Source organism: Macrosteles quadrilineatus, unplaced genomic scaffold, assembly GCF_028750875.1.
Source record: "Macrosteles quadrilineatus isolate MER2022 unplaced genomic scaffold, UCM_ALF_1.0 Scaffold_4__1_contigs__length_99947679, whole genome shotgun sequence".
NCBI lineage: Eukaryota > Metazoa > Arthropoda > Insecta > Hemiptera > Cicadellidae > Macrosteles > Macrosteles quadrilineatus.
The window spans coordinates 88344422-88363503 of NW_026542597.1; the positions used below are offsets into that span (position 1 = coordinate 88344422).

Here is a 19082-nt window from a genome sequence, read left to right on the forward strand (position 1 = left end):
TCATATTGTGACGTCACCCAGATTGAAAACACCATTCACCATTTTTTAGTAAATATATAAAAACAATCACAATCCAATCAAAACAAATGTATCCGTATATGACAATACAATCAGGTGCTTTTTTTGTTTGCGAACTGGGTGACGTCAGCAAATGACGGCAATGAATGGCACACCTATGTTTTTTCCTTCCATCATGTCGTTGACCAGTATGATGACCACCTTCTATGTAGACTAATCAACAAGTTTACTCATTATAAACTGTATTATTTTTCCAGTTGGTTTAAAACATACATAATTAGTTCATTTTAAAGATTGTGATTAATATTTGAAGCTTGGTTGCATAATGAAACCAGCTGATTCTCAATCAGGTGCTCAATGTAAGGGCCCAACGGGAACGGGGCCCAATGAATGATAATTGGTGGCTGGTTTGGTTCGCCCGCCATTCCATTGATTGTAGCCACGAATACTAGAAACATATTTCTTTTATTTTTTTATATTTTTAGAAGAAAAGGTCTCTTCTAGTATTCGTGATTGTAGCGCGAGGCTTCAGTTCCTGAAATCCAGGGTTCAAATCCAACAAATCACCAATGGCATTAAGCTATGCGATTATACCGCAATTATAGCCTAAAGTATGTGTAAAACGGTCTCCGACTAGAGCCAATGCCAGTGTACATGTATTTAAATTTTAAAGTCCAATTATTAAAGACAACTTACTGGGTTAGTTTTGAACCATCAATGTACCTGTAGCTTGTTTACAGACTGAGATCAGCTGTTTCTTATCCAGGCAACAGCCAATATTCAATTTATTTCAAAAGCAAAAGCCCAATATTTTCAAGGAAGGACTGTTGGGTCCAGTTTCACACCACTAAAATACTAGTCACTTTTCTTAAACTGGGTTTTCCTAGGCGCGGGGAGTGGACTCCTCTTGTCTTAAGGTAATTTAATGTTACTGTTTTCCTAGAAGCGGGGCGGAACACCATGTTAATCTCTTCTCTGCTCTCCGCTTCTGCGTCTAGGAAAACCCGGCCAGCAACCACAACCCGGCTTTAGGATCAAGCCATCATTTTTTATCATCTTTTTGTCCACCATGTGAACACTAGCATTCCTGTATGGACCTTGCCTTTCTAATGATGTGCATTTGATCTTGCTATGAAATCTAGAATCTTGTTTAATTTCTTATAAATTTATTAAATCACATAAATCCTGTCAAAGTAGCCACAACTTTTCAAGCAAATTTGTCAGATATTATTTTTAATTATAAAAAAAAAATAGGAGTGCTATCAGTTTTCAAAACACTCAAATGAGGAACATTATTAATGGATAAGACTACAGTTAATTTCTGTAGCTCAAGGTATAGACTAGAGTCTTAAGTCACACTTTACCTAAAAATTAATATGGTTTTTTTTTTTAAATATAACTGCAAGATTTTAATATGTTAAAAGACTTTGACTACAAATCTTCTCAAGTTAGAAACATTTTAAATCTGTTTGAATAACAAATTAATTCACAGATAGATTTGCTGGTAAACTAGGTAGAGAAAAACACAATTTTATTCATAATATACATTTACTAATCAACTTAAAACGTATAGATGGCTTTAACCAACTTTTCTCGGTTTGATAAATTCCCTCTTTTTCTTCATCTTCTTTTTGGTCAGCTCCTGTTTGTGAAGTTCGGAAGAAACCTCTGCGTATATCTCATTCTGTTCTTCCTCAGGAATAGTTTTCCTACACAGAGTATAAAGAGTAATTAATACACAAAATAGTCTGTTTCAACAACTTCATTTTTGACATTACGGTTTCTCATATGAATAATAGCGGTTGCAGTGAATAGAGTAAATCGGTCTCAATCAACAAATCTGCGACTTCCAGTGACCTTTTGGTATAAAATAAAACCTTTCTGTAATATAGCATGGTAGCTAAGCGGTGCACAGTAAAATTAATTTTTGTCATACTGCAGCAAAAACATTAGTTTTTAATACATGCGTTGCAGGTCTAAAATAGTATACTAAAATAGTCTTTTACTCTTTTTTTAGTCCCTAGGGAGTAAAAAGTCTATAATAGAATCACTTACTAAACAGCGACTTGTTGGCATTAGCAATGTTGAAAACAATTTGGAAGTTGTTTTGAGAGATTATCTTTAAATTAAAGCTATAATCGTTTTGTAACTTAGTTTGCTGAAATATTGGTGCAATATGACAAAAATATAGTTCATCACTTGGGCATAAAGTGTCTTTTCAACCCTCACTCATTTTCCGAGCTTGGGTCGAAAAGAGTCACTTTATGCCCTCCCTAGTGATGAAAGATACTATTTTGTTTCCTAAATATGAAATGAAATGAAAAATGTCTTTATTTAAGAGGCGAAGTTAGGACTTGCAAGTCCTCTCTACCACTTAACCTCTAAACATAAATAAATAAAAACTTATTCACTTATATAAGTAAATTTAAATAATCTAAAGTAGCCTAATCATTAAATTAGTAAACATGAAAAAATAAGTTAAGTACCTAATCCTACAAAAATACCATTCACACAAGCCGCCAACAACCCCTCACACCAGCGCCAAAGACTCACTCAAGCCTGCTGCTCAATATAATAGATTTAATCTCTGCCCCAAACCTCGCACGGTTACCTATAGATTTGATATGGTCAGGAAGAGAATTCTACAATCGAATTGCAGATACCAAGAAGGATTTGTTAAAAACTGTTGACCGGTGAATTGGTGTAGATAAAAGGTGAGAGCCTCTACGAGTGGCACGGGTGCTGATGTCAGAAAAAAAATGGAAGTTGTCTGATAAATAATTGGGAATTTTAATTATGGGAAATACATAATTTACAAAATAAACTATATCACAATCCCATTTTTTTCAAACCTAAATATAATTAAATATTTTATTTTCATTTTTTGTTAAATAATAAAAAGTTATTGAAAGTCTGTGACTTAAAACTTTTAAAAATTAAATACTTGTCAGGAGATTTTGTAATTTAATTGTTTAAATGATATCCAAGACTCCTAAATGACCAGTCCCCCTGATCAGTACCTACCAGCTAAAATATAAAGATATTGGCTCAATGACTTAGGTTTGGTGCTGGGATGAACCAAGGCCCTACTAAAAAAACAGGCCATGCTGCAGCGTGGGCAGTGCAACACTACGTCACAGTGGTGGATAGTTGTACTAAAATCTTACCGTAAAAATCTGACAAACAGCTAGGTTATTTACCTAAAACATATGGGATATGGCAGTGAATCTATCCACAAGTGTAGATTTCCTGCAAGCAATAGATCCTGCAGCATGGCCTGTTTTTCTAGAGGGGTCTCTTGGATCAGCAAAATTAATGTATGTTTGGTAAAATTCGAAAAGTGTAGGTTTCAAAATTAAATTTGATTTTAGTTAATAAGTAAGCAAATGATTAATTGCCTGCTCACCTATATTGTTTCATCAGGTCATACTTCTCCCATGGAGTAACAAGCTTAGCTCTCTGGGCTTTCATCTTTTCCGTGATATACGAGTCCACGACCTCCATGTCCAGGCCCTTGCACTCGGACCTCTCCCAGCGGGCACACCACGGCCTCGGCTTCAACTTCACCTGAATAAACATAAACCAAAAACTAGAGAAGAAAATCCGCTAATCCGCCCCGGCTAGTCCAACTCCTCGCTTAATCTGACCGTGTCATTGCCTATCTGTTACAATGTTTTTGCGGTAATTTTGAGACAATTTCCCATGGTAGTATACACATCATCGTGTCCCGCAATCGTGGCTAAAATCTTGTAAAACACTTGTTAAAAATCAGTTCATATTAACAAGTTTTGAAGTTGTGGGCACGTAATGGATTTTGACCATGATTATAATAGCAAAAACTAAGAGAGAATGGATTTTTGACTGTAGGATAGGTGGCTGGTCTAACATTGACGAAGTAGACACTGAAAAGTGCAAACATTTGAGGGATTGAACATAACATTTTTACAACTCACCTTCACCGGATTCACAGGTACTTCCGCCCCATCAGGTAGGAACTCTGGCTCCATGTCCAGAGGGAAGGTGCAATACTCAGGTAGAGCATCGCGCAGGTACAACAAGTGATCGTCGAGCCGTTTCTCCAAACGCAGCACTTCATATTTCACTATGGTTGGATCATACAGGAAAAACTTCATTTCGTAACCTAAAACAAAAGTTAATATTTATAAAATGCAATAGCTTTTAATTAACATACGCAAACTATTAACAATTTGTTTTTGGAGAAGTCTACCTGCCGAATTCGAGATGAAGGGCCAGTTGGAAAAAGAACTAAGTAGGCTGGAAAGTGCACGTATAAGCAAAATGCCTAGAGGCAGAGTATTATAAGCTATTAAAAATTGTAAGCAATGGCAGTAAGTAAGCAAGCCATAATATTATAACATCAAAATCTTATGTTGAACTACATAAAACTACTGAAAAGTTTGGAACTACACACATATTTAAATGTTCAGGCACTTACTAAACCTATCTCGAAACAGAAAAAAAGCATATATTATATTACGTAGGTTACAGTTGTGAGCATAAAGAATAAAATTCTTAATTGTCTGCCAACATTTTGAATAAATTATTTGGAAAATAGCCTAGGCCTACACCTAATTTTTAGAGTTATTTCTTAGAGAAACAGATGAATACCTACCTAAGCCTTCTATGACATTTCTCAAAGTGAATTCAGCCTGCAAGCCGCTATTAGCTCTCTCAATGCAGATTCCGAGAAATCTTGAGAACTTGTCTGGAGCATGCTCATTAGATCTGGTCACAGCAACGATAGAACCTGTAAGTTAAAAAGTCCCTATTATTGAATTTCATTAAAATTATCTTTAAAATTGCAAAAAATATGAGACCTGGTTAAGATGCAATCAGGTGAGTTTAGTCATAGCCACATGAAGAGAGTTTTTGTGAACACATTTCAGAAATCATTGAGAGGGTCTTGATTATTATTTAGATCACTCATATTTGGGATAAAATACACATCTTGGTAGCGTTCCCACCTCAATTGATAATAATAATAATTAATTATGTATTAAGAACTTAAAACTATGCTTACCAACATAAAAAACAGGAATATCAATTTGTGCTCTTCTTCTCAACATGTCCATCCTTTCCAACTTTTCCTTGATTGGATTCCTTCTCTCCATTGTTGGATCTGGTAGAAATTCTGGATACATGAACCTCATATTTGGATTAAGTGTACTTCTTTGTTTTTCAACTGCATTTTCGCCTTCTTGAACTTTTTCTTGGTGGGATGGATCAGCTTGTGTAGAGTTTAGGACTGTAGTTTGCTTGCAAAGTCCTAAAAAAAAACTCCTATTAGGCCTAGTTGATAACAGTATTTATAGTAATGAATATTTTGTTTGGAAGTTGTTAAGACTCAAAACAGATACGGTAGTGTAAATCCTATATATTAATAGACAATCAAGTTTCTTGAAAACCTCTCTTCTCAGATCATGTGCATCGCACGAAAATCTATGCATACATACTGTTCATGGGCCTTATGGGTTGCCATGCTGGTAACAAAAATATAACAATATAAAATAGAAATTAAAACAAATGGAAGAAATTCCAATCACTTATTCTATTTACAGCCTGGGGTTAAAACAAAGAAGTCTGCACATTACATATTTTTGGTCAAGTTTTCGACCACTGTACTACCTATAGTTTTTATAGGCCTAATCATTTCGTCTATTGGGTCTGATGATGATTGGAGTGACCAATCAAAATCGATCACCACTTACCACCTTTCGTGTATTTATCGTCTTGTGAGTAATCAGTAGGCTATTATAAGTGTTAAATATATTATTACAAGTGTTATTTGATGTATTTTTGTACTTTCAGGTAATTTAATGACACGTACGATACTGATCAAGAAGTTTTTATTATTATTATTATTGCTGTTAGTAATTTTGTTTGGATCAGGTTAGTTTATTTTACTTTTGGTTTGCATAAAATACCTTATACCTTATTATACCATACATCCATCGCTGACCAGTAATGACTGGATGGATTTTGTCAAAAAGTTTAAGTTTTAATACTTTAGAATTGGTTAACATGGCAGTAGGTCATGAGATCCACTGATCACTTTCTTCTACAAAATATTCTTTAATACTTACAATTTATAGGTACTTTTCTTTGAAATGGTGACCGTACAAAGTAGGTATTTTAAGCCAAATATGAATGGAGATGAGTGTATGATGAGTGGCGCGATGTTGTAGTCTTGTTAGTGACTAAGGTCGACATATTCCTTAGACACAGCTGTTAATTAATAGCCCATACAGCTAATGGCGAGAGAAATAGAATAGAGAGGCCATGCCTTTAGTAGTTCCTCGACTTTCTTTTAAAAATTCATGGGATGGAGTGACTGTGTGTTCTTGTCCATATGGTTACGGCCTAATGCCAAGGACAGGATAGCAGTATTTTGCTTGCTCAGCCTGCAGAAAGGAATGTTTAAAATTTCTCCTCTTCTAGTGTTGTAATTATGAAGTTGGTGTCTGCAGCTGAGGTTCTTATGTTTTCCTTAACATGTACCAGACAGTTGTAACTGTAATCAGTCATCACTCCTAAGTCGCAGAACAGTAGTCTACAATGTGCCATGCCTTGCGCTGGACTGCAGCCTTTTGAGTTTTTAGAATGCTCCTGGGTATTTTAATTCAAATACTAACTTATATGAATGAAAAAATTCTAACTTAGGCTATGACATGATACCAACAGTAGATTAGTTATAGGTTTTAAGATTGATGCAATTGAAGATACCAAAAGTTTTGGTTTCATAACTTAAGTTAGGCTATTACAATAGAGTCGGATATAAAATAAATCACCCATAATTGTCTGGATAGCCGTAGATAGTGTAGCCTTTAAATCTGAAGATCACTGGTTTGATTTCAAGCAAGATAGGTAGTTTCCGGACCCAGCTGCCATTAATGACTAGGCAATTAATTGATTGAAATATTATTAACGTAGTTTTGGTTACCATACAATGAAGAATACAATATACAGAAGTTACCTTGATATATAAGTTAATTGTCTGGATAGCTGAGTGGTTAGTGATGGCCTTTAATCCTGAAAATCAAATCTTTCAGAAAATCCTGAAAGGTTAGTAGGCTATCAATTAAGATGCTATCAGGTGCACTTGCGTAGGCCTATCTGTTGTCAAAAACAACCGAAAGAAAAATGATTTAATATATCGAATGAAGTAATCGATATTTTTATTCGGTTGTTTTTGACAACAAATACGGAAGTCTACCCATGCTATCTAATAGGTTAAAAGGTTAACGTTAGAAAGTAATAAGACCACTTCACTAAGACCTGGATTAGACTAGGCTACTCCCTTACAACAAACTTCTCTTAGTTGCCAACAGCGTAGAAACACAAAAATAAAAATTTCAGTGAATATAGGCCTACAGGCTGTTGTTGTACCCTATTTTAGATCAGCGGATCTAGGGCTTAATAAGTTAGTTACGAGTTGTGTATGGGCTAGGCCTATCTTAGAGGTTGATTCTAGCACTAACTTAATTATAAACTGAATAATGTGCAACAGTTTTCAACTAAAAATAAGTAGACGATACATACTTAAAATTTTGAAATTATGAAGCCCAAATAAGTCGTTTTCATACTTTCCAAGTCTAAGTATTGAGCTTAGGCGAGACATGATTGAGCCAGTAAAGGGTTGATCTGATGTTCAATTAGGTTGTCTATGAGCGAGCGAGCGAGCACAGAGCTGGAATCACATCACTTTCTCAAAAACGCTTACAGTATTGTATAAAACCCCTCGAAAATATTATTCCTGGTTCTGGATGTGTCAAATGAGTATGATGATGTACAAAGAATTAGGTTAATTTTTATTTATAATAACAATTAAGTGAAAGTGCTCTGGGCTGGCTGGGGGTACGCACTGCGCAGTGCGCAGACGCCAACATTCATTTTTTACTTTCTTTGTCTATTTATAATTTTATTGTGAAGGCTCGTCAACAAGTCATGCAGCTTATCTTTCACTCGTAATGTTTGCATTGATTTTTCATAGTTTTATAACTGACTTTGGAGTTTTGGATGCTGTTAGGAGAGGATACTTAAATAATAACAAGTTAATCTATATGAATTAATTGCATAAAAATATGTTTATTCCAAATTAAGAGATAAGATCAATTTATTTCCCTTATAACTTACAATACACAGGCCATTGGAAAACGTCAATTTCTAGTACATTATAAAATATACATTAAGATTTATGAATAAAACAATTCCTTCAACATCATATAATAGAAAAGGAAATACATACATAATGTGACCTGAAACTCACCATGCAAAGAATGAATAAAATAAAACAGCACACTCGGCAAGCCATCGGTAAAAAAAAGTTCTTACAAACTGTATTCTTTTTTTAGTTTATAGAACTCATCAATACTATCAAGTGGGCTGGCCAGGAGGAGACATTCCACGCCCCTTTTGAACTGTTTACTTGGAAGTTTCCGGGCTGTACAAGATAACACATATTGAATATTTTAAGGCTTACAATGTCATAGATTCTTTGTAATTTCTTAAGCATATAACAAAGGGTACATTTACATCCTCTTTACTTCTCGTATTGTACGAGTGGATGTTGCTCCTGAGCTCGAGAGCGCCCACCTCCTCCTTGGTTTTGATGAGGGTCTGGAAGATAAAAAGGTGGTTTGAATCAGTGGCGGATTACCCATTAGGCACGATAGGCGACTGCCTAGGGGCCGCAGATAGAAGAATAAAAAATGAAATTAATTTGAAAAAGCTTTAAAAACTAACAAATTTAAAGCCAATTTCTTAAAATTGCCCGGGGGAGGACCCCCGGAGCCCGGCCCACCCGGTTGTTCAAGCCACCCCTCATAAAGCCCCTGTTTGAAGTCTGAAATGACGCCCATGGGGGGTCCAAGTTTACATGAGCCTAGGGGCCTTCTTACTCCTCTTATGTAAAAATAGAAAATTAATTTTATTATTCCATAGTTACGGCCAAATGAGCTACCGGTGCTAATGGTGGTTCTTCGGTAAAATGGGGCCCACCCCAATTGAAAAACGCTTTAAACGCTGTGTCTTCATGGAGTAGCTTTCTGACTATCCTAACATGTACAACCAAAGAAAAAAGCCTGCCAAAATACAGATCAGAAGAAAAACAATTCCTTTTTGTTTTGAAAGTTATTGTCGTCTTGTCTTTTCCATGAATTTGTTTACTGTTTTTATCTTTGTTTAATGTTTTGAGTTAATATCTTATAGGCCTATTTAACTTCATTTGACAAGTTTTCAACATGGATGGCTTCATCAAGCGCAATGTTTTGATAAGGCATAGTGATATTATTATTAAGGATTTGCATGGTGATGTCATAGAAACTCTAAAAGACCAAGGTGTAATATCTCCTGAAGAGTTTGAGCAAATAAATTCCCTGGTAAGATAGTGTAGATAAGGCTAATAAAAACTAGGCCTAGTCTAAGTTTGAATTAGCCACCTTTACTGAGCTTGTATCTCAGATTCTATAGGCTATTCCATTCAAACCCTCATTGATGACCATACTACAGGGTTTAGGCCTAGGAGGCTGTTTTGTAAACTTGTTCTTTGATCAGTCGATTGTTGGAATTTAAAATTATTAATTTATGACTTGAAAAGATGAAGGCTATAACCAGAATAGGCTACCGTACAATATATAATCGGATGAAATAATAATTTCGATTCAAGATAGGCCTAGTATTGGATTTAGACCTAATTTTTTTCTTCTTTTTACGTTACTTTGCCCAACTTGGAGAGCGCTAGTTCACCACTCGCAAAGCTTCGCAGTGACGTCATGACTTCTACTTATTGGTCGCTTTATCGATAGCGCGTTTGTTCTTCGAGACAACTTACTAATCGATAGTCGACTAATTTACTAATCGATAATATAAGAGGGTTTCAACTGATGACTACAAAGATCCCCGTCCGTAGAACAGGCGCACAGCTAGTTATGAATAATAATGGTACTCGAACACTCCCGTCTAAAATCTCAATGTAATTATCCATATTATCAATTTCCAGCAGCTGACACGGACAGTGTGGTGGATTTCCATTCTAACTCTAATAATCTGAAATGGCGACGGTGGTAGGTGGTGGCAGTTTGATCTTTCGATTCCGATCCGACTCCAAGTGAATTCATATGTAGGCTAACCATTATCGATATAAAGCGATATGATAGTAGGTATGATGTAGCTAGTAAGCTTTGCGAGTGGTGAACTAGTGCTCTCCGCCCAACTTCTTCTTTGCTTGCTATCATGCCATACTTAGTGCAGTTATCAGACCTCTCCCTAGCAGGCAGCTGTCGTGATACAGAAAATATCGGCTGTATGTGGAAACGAATGTTTAAACCGAAAGTCAAGAATCAGTATATTGTGTATTTGGAATTTATTGCGATAGGGTGACCAAGAGTAGACCTACTATAGTTATATCATTATAAACTATATTTTTACCTGAAAATAATGGTGCAAAAAGTTTTCTGCTGTCACAAAAACTGAATTTACTAAGATTTTTTTAAAATTTTATTACTTCAGTTCTTATTTAGACATGTGAGGTTAGTAGGTTGGGTGTTATGCGGATTCGTGACTGTATTAAGTTAGGTTAGATTAGGAAGGTAAAATTTAGGTTATTATGAATCGAGTTGTTGATTTATATTATCTCCAGACTATTTTTGCACTTTGTAAAAAGTACTACAAACACGATAAATAATAATTTCAAAAATGCGCAGCACGCCACACCTAAAGGTGTTTATTAATGTTAATTAATTTTAATCAAATATTACATATAGCCAACTTAAATCAATGTATTTACCTTTCTAAGTGTGGGTTGTGAGGGTAATATTTACTTTAAAATGTCATATAATCAATCAATAATTAAATTTTAGCATGAAATTTGATTAGTGTAAACATTGAAGAGCAGATTCAACATACAACATTAAAATAAAATTCAAAAAATCGTAGTTAACTCAGTTATGTATTGTGACAGCAGAAAAATTTTTGCACCATTGTTTTCAGGTAAAAATCTTGTTGCTAATGATATATAAATTACTATAGTACCGGTACTTTGTACTCTTGGTGAGTGGTCACCCTCATCGCAATAATTACCGTGTATTTTGCTAAACACCTTGGCGGCAATTATATTGACCTCCGGACCTCCCCCGAAATTCAAAAATATTTTTTTTTCAAAATGTCAGAAATTTCACGCTGATTCCAAAAATGGTTGTCGTTTTTCTCGGAAACAAAAGTGCAAGAGTTTTAAGTACCGGTAGGCCTACACAGTAAGTTACTTTTTTATTAGGTACCCATACAAATTTTTGTCTGTCTTTAGTCAGATGGGCCTGTCTGGGAAGCATTTTGGTAAATGTATTCATGTAGTTAAGATCTTTTGCTATGTATTTAAACTATAAAATCACAGCCTACAGTAACTTAAGTCTCATAGGCCCTAGAGACAAAACTACTTACTTTTCCACTTGTAGGCCTATTTCATCTCTTTAATTGTGCGTAAAGTGAATAATACCACATGTTTGTCCTGCAGAGAAAACAGGAAGAAAGAAATAAGAAATTTCTAAATATTTTATGCACTAAACCAGAAGGGTTTAATCCATTTTTGGATTCTTTGAAAGACTGGTATTCGTGGATTGAAGAGAGGTTGAGAAATACATTGACAGCAAGACCTGCAAATTTGAATGAAGCCTTAGCTTTCGGCAAAGTTCCAGCCAAACCTCTCATCAATGTGTCCAGAGTTGATCTGGTAAGTTGAAAAATTTCAGCAAATCCTAAAAATAAGTCACAGGGTATCTGCACTCTCACAAAAGTTTTAAAACAGGAAAGTATTTTTTTAATCTTATTACATAAGTAGTTGGTACTAAAAAACACAATCTTATCAGTCAACATTTTTTTGTCCTAGGACTCGAGGCCTTAGCCTGGGGTGGTTTTTCATATTACTTCAGGTTAGACCTAGGGTTTACAGCAATATAACTTCTAAGATAAAATCCATCGGAGATTTGGGGGGATGATTTTGAAATATTTGAACCCGGGACCTCAGGAACTAAAGTCTTGCACTCTATAAACACTAGACTAGCTCAACATTAATAGTTTCTGTAGCGATAACTGAACTTAAATTTGTCTTGGTAGGTAGTTGATAAAGGCAAAAACACACCGGTCGGCTGTCTGTCGACAGATTAACGTCTGCGTGCGCAGATGTCCAGAGGCTGTCCACAGACACTGATTCTCGAACAGTACCCCTTGTGACGAGCTACTAAGTACCGTAGTTGTGACCGGTGCCTTGCAGCCCATTTACTTTATAAAATACAACAAAGATTTGGGGGAGCGAGCTGGACTAGTGGTAGATCCTGAGACCGGTCCCTAAGATACCAAGTTCAAATCCCACAAAATTTCCAATGGCTTTCGTCTATAAGTGATAATGCCATCCTAGATCTAGCCTAAAGTAATGTGAAAACAATCTCGGGCTCATGCCTAGCATCCCATTAAACAAAAAACAAAACAAAACATTAATCATAAGATTAGGTATATTTGTGCAAAAACATTTAAACAAATTTTAATATAATGTTGAGATAAAAGTTATTAAAAAATGAAAAAATAGAATGAAATGGAATAATATTTTATTTCCAATACCGTAACATTTTATGTACACATTATATTTTTTTACTTATAAATATTACTGCTTATAATATTTTACTTACATGTAATAATACATGAATAGGTAACTGTTGAAATAGAGTGCACAAAAATGTAAAAAACCTTCTATAAACAAGGAAAGGTCTACATAGGCAGGGTCTGTGTGTAGACTCGAGTTGCAATAAGTATTTACTTAAATAGAAAGTTGAAAATAAGTTTAGGAAAATAAATAATTTAATTAGTAACTAACTGTCATATTTTCTGATTTCAGCTTCGTGATGTGAGAAATGCTTTGACAAACCTCAACAAAGGCGACTACGTAGTGTTACATGGAATGAGCGGCTGTGGAAAGTCTTCTTTGGCTGCAGAGGCGCTACATGATGAAATACTTCTTAAACATTTTCAGGTTAGTTTTACTACAAACACAATTCTAATTTTCCAAATGTACCTTCTTTTTTGCTATTAACAATAGAGTCGAATTTTAACCCAAACGCTGGATTTATATATGATTTCTTGTCTATATCCAAATAAAATAAAACCCAAAAAGCAAAATGCAACACATCAATTAGCTCGTCCACCATGTCACAGTCAGATACTGAATGCAACACTAATGCTAGCAGTTGAGATTCAACAGACTACCGTACTTAAGCGCCAGAGGGTTAGGAGTAAGGCTACCAAATTGCCAACTTCCGTCACAAGCTAGACTTGTAACACACACTGAAAGGGCTGAGGAAAACGTACATTATACGCTTTATTAATTTAGTAGAATTGAATATAGAATATTGAATATGGTATGACTCTTCATTTTGTTAAAAACTACACGGTTACGTTAACAATCAGGGCTACACGGACCGAGACCGGGAAGTGAGGCGGTCAATGGAGTAGGACAGACTAGAGTGGTGGTATGAATGTACACACTGAATCAGAATACACGCAATCGCGGCAGCTAATGTATTAAAACATTAAAACATTGCCTAACATGACGTTACATACATGGTGTGATCATGTGGTCTACTGTACTACTCACATACCTATACAAATAAATTTCACACATACATGTCATAGAAAAATGCTTTTTTACAAAAGATATTGATTCATACTAAATACATTTGAAATCATCAAGTATCTTTCAGCTTTATTGGAAACCCAATAATCAAAAATAGTTAGGTACAGTTTTGAACCTTCAAAAATCTACGATTTTTCTCAGGAATTTCAGGTGAGCGCTTGAACCACTTAGCTAACCCAGTCGTTGATCTAATGAGCTACCAAATGTCATTAGGTTTAGGTGTTAAATAAAACCGATATATGAACTTTCACGTCTAATTTAACATTGCTCCACAGGGTAGAGTAGTATGGCTGAGTTGCGGACACGACGTAAAAGACGACGAAAATGAAGTTCTAGCGCTTCAAATTGAGCTGAATGCAGCCATATGTGACGAAGAGCTTGTAAATGACGTAAAGACAGCTACAATCAAATCTCTCCGGATGAATTTGCAGAGGAGGTAAGCAAACTGATTTTATTGTACCCTGGATATCAAATGTTATTTTTTTAAAGAGGTTGGTGGCCTCTTTTAACCTTGCATTTGCCCGTCCACATAGACTACAGATCTGTGCGTGGAACGTATCCAGCAAAGCAAGGGGTGAGCCGGTACAGTACAAAGGTGAACTGTACTGATAAAAGTTAGTGGCAGTGACCAGGATCCGAACCCACGACACCACTGCCTTGGGCCCGAAGTCCGCGACGCTACCAACTGAGCCACCGACTCACCAATGCAGTCTGTTCAATGCAGTTTGTTCGGAATTTTGTCATGATATAAACAGTACTGGTCCTTATTTACGCCTGGTTCTTTTCCTTGGCTAGCAGTATTACGTCATCTCATTCCAATGACATTTGTTGTATAGAGGCTCTTTCAAACGAATTCAGGCGAACATTTTCCCCCCTAACCTCCTTATCTTGGAGATTTCCTGCTTGGAATGTAAGTCTTGGCATCTACGCTTTCAATCTGCCTGCTAGTTAAGTTGATAAAGCATCAATTCTCACTCAATATGAGATGGGATAAGTTCTTTGGCAAAAATAAGACTGTAATCATAGATCCGAAGACAATAGCTTATTAACTAGGAGAATATTTTGCACCAAAATATTAAATATAGACAGGCCAATATGATGATAATATTTTTTACCACATTTGGTTGACAGACCAATTATTTTACTTGCCAACAAAATAATATTTTGAAGGAGAAAACATTTGTTTGAAGGTTTCTACGATCTGACTTCATCGATGGGCTTGTGGTACTGGACGACGTTAACTCGTACCATGTGATCGAAGCATTGCACATCGGCTGTAAAACCCTGGTGACATCCATTGACAAGGATGTTATGAAGTCTTATTTCAGCCGCTGCAAATTCATACACGTGAGTAATAACTGTGTTTTTTTAATTTTTACTTTCTCCCCCTAGCCTATACAGGGAAAGTATTGTGTTCTTCAAAATTGTTGAGTTTGAGTGGAAATTGGAAATATTTGTTATGGGTCCCCTTGTACCCAAAAAAGTGGTTTTCAAAGTTGTGTCTGTTTGGATGTGTACAGAGCTACAGCTGACCTGAGGTTCAGTTTTGATGAAATTTTGTATGCCGGTACTAATCTATAGTATTGCTGATGGTAGGTGAGCGAGAGTTTCAAAGAGGAAGAGACGATGGAGTACTTGGCCAAGTGTGTGAATGTGCCTGTGAAGCAGCTGCCTGCTCAAGCATCGAAGATCCATAGATATGGCAAAGGTGAGGATGACAGGCTTCTGCTTATTGTAATACCATAGCTAAATTTTTTTTTGGGTGGCTTTGAATTTTTCAATTTTGGTGACTTTCTATGCACAAACTAGCTATTACCATAATCCTGAAAACCTAACCAATTTAATGTAATATTTATCGAAATTATGATTCTTTTGAACATTAACCAAGATAAACAAATTTTTAATAGTCTGCTACTCTTAACCCTTTGCGGTCGAATTGCGAGTATAGGTCCGCCACCTGCCATTTTCCCGACTGCTAAACAATGACGACCTATACTCACAAAAAAAAAAAACAAATAAAAAATCAAGAAAGTCTATCATTGCGGTCGAATGGCAACCTATACTCGCCGAAAAATTAAAATAGAATTCAACCCAAAGTGTTAACAGCTTTAAAATTAAGTTAAAACCAAGAAACACAAAGAAGACATGAAATTTAGTATTTTGCATTCCTTAATGAAATTACAATATCCTTAGGTCATCCGTTGATCATGTCCCTGATCGGTGCTCATCTAAAAGATCACTGTGACGAATCCCAAAGTCAAGAACGCAATTGGCAAGACTGGCTCGATGTTCTACGCAAGAAGGAGTTTGAGTAAGTACAAGTCTTTCAAAATCTTTAACCGCATTAAACCCTATTAGATTGTTTGTTGGTTTGCCTGTTGTATTATGTTTTTTCCCAACTTCAAACACAAATTAAGCATTTTTTGTAAAACATGTTTTGTATGGGCCCACAGTAAGGATAAGTATTGAAAAATTAAACATAGACAGTTAATTACAGTTAGTTACAGGTACTAATCCATAGTATTTTATTTTTAGTCAGGTGTTTTTTTTTAAGTTTAGTTTTTATGGTGAAAAAGCCATAAAATAACAGAATAATCTGAATTTCAGTAAACCGGCTTGAACTATTTACATTAAAATTTAGTATGTTATGGTCCTTTTCTCCAATGCCGTAAAAATGTATACTGTAGTTTGATTAATTATATTCAAAGTCACTTTACAATTACATTTATACTTGAAATGCCTTAGTGTAAATAATTAGGTAGTTAAGGGTGTACACAAAGGTGTATAAAAAATTTAGGTTACACCATAGACAAATAGAATAAATAGAGACTGTCAAAGGAAGGTTCCGGCGCCCACCGCTAGGTTTGCCGTGTAGTTACGGCGCACACTGCTGCAGGCGAGTCTATATTTATTCTATTTGTCTATGGTTACACATGTGGTAATTTTTCTGATGATTTTTAACTAAATTGCTTAATCAATGTTTATCACACATTATCTGTTTGCTTAGAGAGTTGAAACGGCGAAGTTTTAACAGCGAACCACTTCTACCGCAAACAATTGAAATTTGCATCGAGAATCTGGTGCCACAGTTGAGAGATTTGTATCAAGACTTTGCTCTGTTTGTGGAAGATGTCAACATTAAAATAGAGGTAAGTTTTTATACATTTTCTAGAACTTGCTGAACTTGTATGCCTTGTAAAGCATTATTTTTTTTGGATATGGTTCTCTTATCTATCTATTTCTTATATTTTAGCTCATACCGTTGTATTTACATTTTTTTACTGATTTCCAGGTACTGGAAACTCTATGGAATTTGCCTAAGAAAGAAGTAAGAAAGATCATGAATGAGTTTTATACAAAATCACTGGTGGTTAGGAAATACAACGAGGCACAGGGCTCTTACGTTTACGGGATTCACGACCTCTTGCGCTTCTTCCTCAGACGACGGTTGGACGAAGATTCTCTTAAGGTAAATAAATCTTTAAATTCTTTATCATAGGGAAGGATATGCTAATTGATCAATATTTTAAGGATTTTTGCTAGACTTGCAGGCTAAATTTAATTGGAAAGAGTTTATATGGGTATAAACTCAAAAACAAGGGAAAGTCTTGAAAATTCTGTCAGTGACAGTAAAGTTTTTTTTTTTTTATTTTGTACATAGCCTTCTGTATTGTGTAGTTTCTTCTCTTTAATTAAGCTAGGGTATATACTTAATCAGGTAACCCAATATTCTAACAATTCCTAAAACCTAGACTCCTGTGAACTATGTTACAAATGCAATTTTAGTTACAATTTACAATCTTTAAAAGTATGGGGAGCCTTGAAAAGGTTATAAGGGCTGGGGCAACCCCCCTCCAAACCCAAAACCTTCATTTTGGTTGCCTTTTAGCAAAATTAGCACTTTATAACTTCTTAGCAATTCAAAATTACAAAATCCAGCGCTAAGGGAGAATCTTCCTGATTTTAAATGCAACAAATATTTATGTTTTTAAATAACTTTCTTACTCAAATTGAAAATCAATTTTTCAAAGCTTTGATTCTCTGATTGCGACACATAGTGGTTTTCTGAGAGTAAATTTTCTTAAATACACTGTTTAACTAGTATATTCCATTTCCCTTCAATTGCTTCTTTTTTCATCAATAACACAAAAAATACATACAATTGGTATTACAGATAAACCTTAAACCTGGTTAGGTGTTTAGTTCATCGCTTCCCATTTGCAGACGATAACCTAACTTAATTTTTTACAGAATCTACACGTCAAGCTAATTGACAGATACAAAGAAGTTTGTAAAGGCGATTTGTCCAAACTGCCTTTGAACGACAACTACATCTACTTCTACATCGGCTACCATATTGCCAATTCTAAACAATACACCATGTTCCAAGATTTGTACTTCAATTTGGACTTCATCGAAGCCAAGTTGAAAGTAGCAGGGCCTGGGGATTTACTTTTGGACTACAAACGTTACAATTGTCATTTTGTCGATGGCCTCGTAAGTATAGTTTTTTAATGATGTGTATCCTTTATTTTTTACCATTGGTTCGAGAGATAAAGCTGTGTGTTCAGTGCGAAAACGGAGTTTGGTACGTACAGAGCGGAGTGTGGAGCGATTTTCCCCTTATCCAGTCGCTCCACTTCTAGAAAAACAGTACCATTAAATTACCTTAGACCAGAGGAGAGCAGATTCCGTACTTCACTCTCGCTTTCCGCGCCTAGGAAGACTCAGCTTATCTCTGGTTAATAGGACGTGAAATCTGCTTAGGAGCCAGCCACATATCTTTTCACCAAATTACATTTTTAACTTGGTGTCCCCCCTTAAACCTTAAGTTTTATACGGAAACCTTTTTTATAAAAAAACTATATTCTTTAGTAAGGTTGTGTTTCCCACAGTCAAATAAATAGTTTAGTTGTTGGTAACGTTAAAATGTCACACTGTTGCCATCAGTTCATTATTTTATTAGCTGTTTGTTATTATCATACTTAATACTTCCTAGCTGTATCAGCTAATATACTTGAAACACCCACAGTGTGAAAGGAAAATGATAATTGAAGAGTATTTTGTTACATCTTACTATTGTTAGTGTTTAAGCCATTCAAATTTTGTACAACAGAACCGCAAACCCTTTTAAAGTAATATTTCAGAAAAAAATATTTGGGAACAGTTTAGAATCGTTGGGAAAACAGTGTCGATGAGCTAACATACACAAAAAACATTTTATAACACAGATATTTCGTCATACAGTAGACCCCACTTGACCGACCTTGTATGATTCGATAATCGGATTATCCGCCTCGCTCACGAAATATTACAGTTTGTTTCAACCGACTTTGTTTTGAGAGTAGTTCGGTTTAACCACCGCTTT

At 35.5% G+C, this 19082-nt stretch overlaps 2 protein-coding genes across 2 annotated transcripts in view; one reads left to right on the plus strand and one right to left on the minus strand.

Moving 5' to 3' along the window:
• Nucleotides 1-1547: 1547 nt before the first annotated feature.
• Nucleotides 1548-7879, minus strand: LOC128992260 (39S ribosomal protein L19, mitochondrial). Its single transcript, XM_054415745.1, has 6 exons — nt 7579-7879; nt 5060-5305; nt 4652-4786; nt 3972-4159; nt 3425-3585; nt 1548-1727 (listed from the first exon to the last, which is right to left on the minus strand). The coding sequence occupies exons 1-6, from the start codon at nt 7655-7657 to the stop codon at nt 1598-1600; spliced, it is 939 nt and encodes a 312-aa protein (XP_054271720.1). The 5' UTR covers nt 7658-7879; the 3' UTR covers nt 1548-1597.
• Nucleotides 7880-9188: 1309 nt separating this feature from the next.
• Nucleotides 9189-19082, plus strand: part of LOC128992201 (apoptotic protease-activating factor 1-like) — a 34728-nt gene continuing 24834 nt past the window's right edge. Inside the window, exons 1-10 of the mRNA XM_054415667.1 lie at nt 9189-9416; nt 11546-11761; nt 12920-13054; nt 13990-14150; nt 14905-15061; nt 15311-15422; nt 15908-16025; nt 16722-16863; nt 17007-17183; nt 17966-18211. Coding sequence (XP_054271642.1) covers nt 9279-9416; nt 11546-11761; nt 12920-13054; nt 13990-14150; nt 14905-15061; nt 15311-15422; nt 15908-16025; nt 16722-16863; nt 17007-17183; nt 17966-18211 — 1602 coding nt within the window. The 5' untranslated portion in view covers nt 9189-9278. The remainder of the gene's footprint in view (nt 9417-11545; nt 11762-12919; nt 13055-13989; nt 14151-14904; nt 15062-15310; nt 15423-15907; nt 16026-16721; nt 16864-17006; nt 17184-17965; nt 18212-19082) is intronic.

Excerpts from the sequence above, each read along its gene's own strand:
- LOC128992260 (XM_054415745.1), bottom strand. The coding sequence starts at position 7,657 with ATGTCTCGCCTAAGCTCAATACTTAGACTTGGAAAGTATGAAAACGAC. Across the intron at positions 4,787-5,059 it reads TATTCCTGTTTTTTATGTTG|GTTCTATCGTTGCTGTGACC; the intron begins GTAAGCATAGTT and ends TTTAACTTACAG. Across the intron at positions 4,160-4,651 it reads AAATGTCATAGAAGGCTTAG|GTTACGAAATGAAGTTTTTC; the intron begins GTAGGTATTCAT and ends CTTTTGTTTTAG.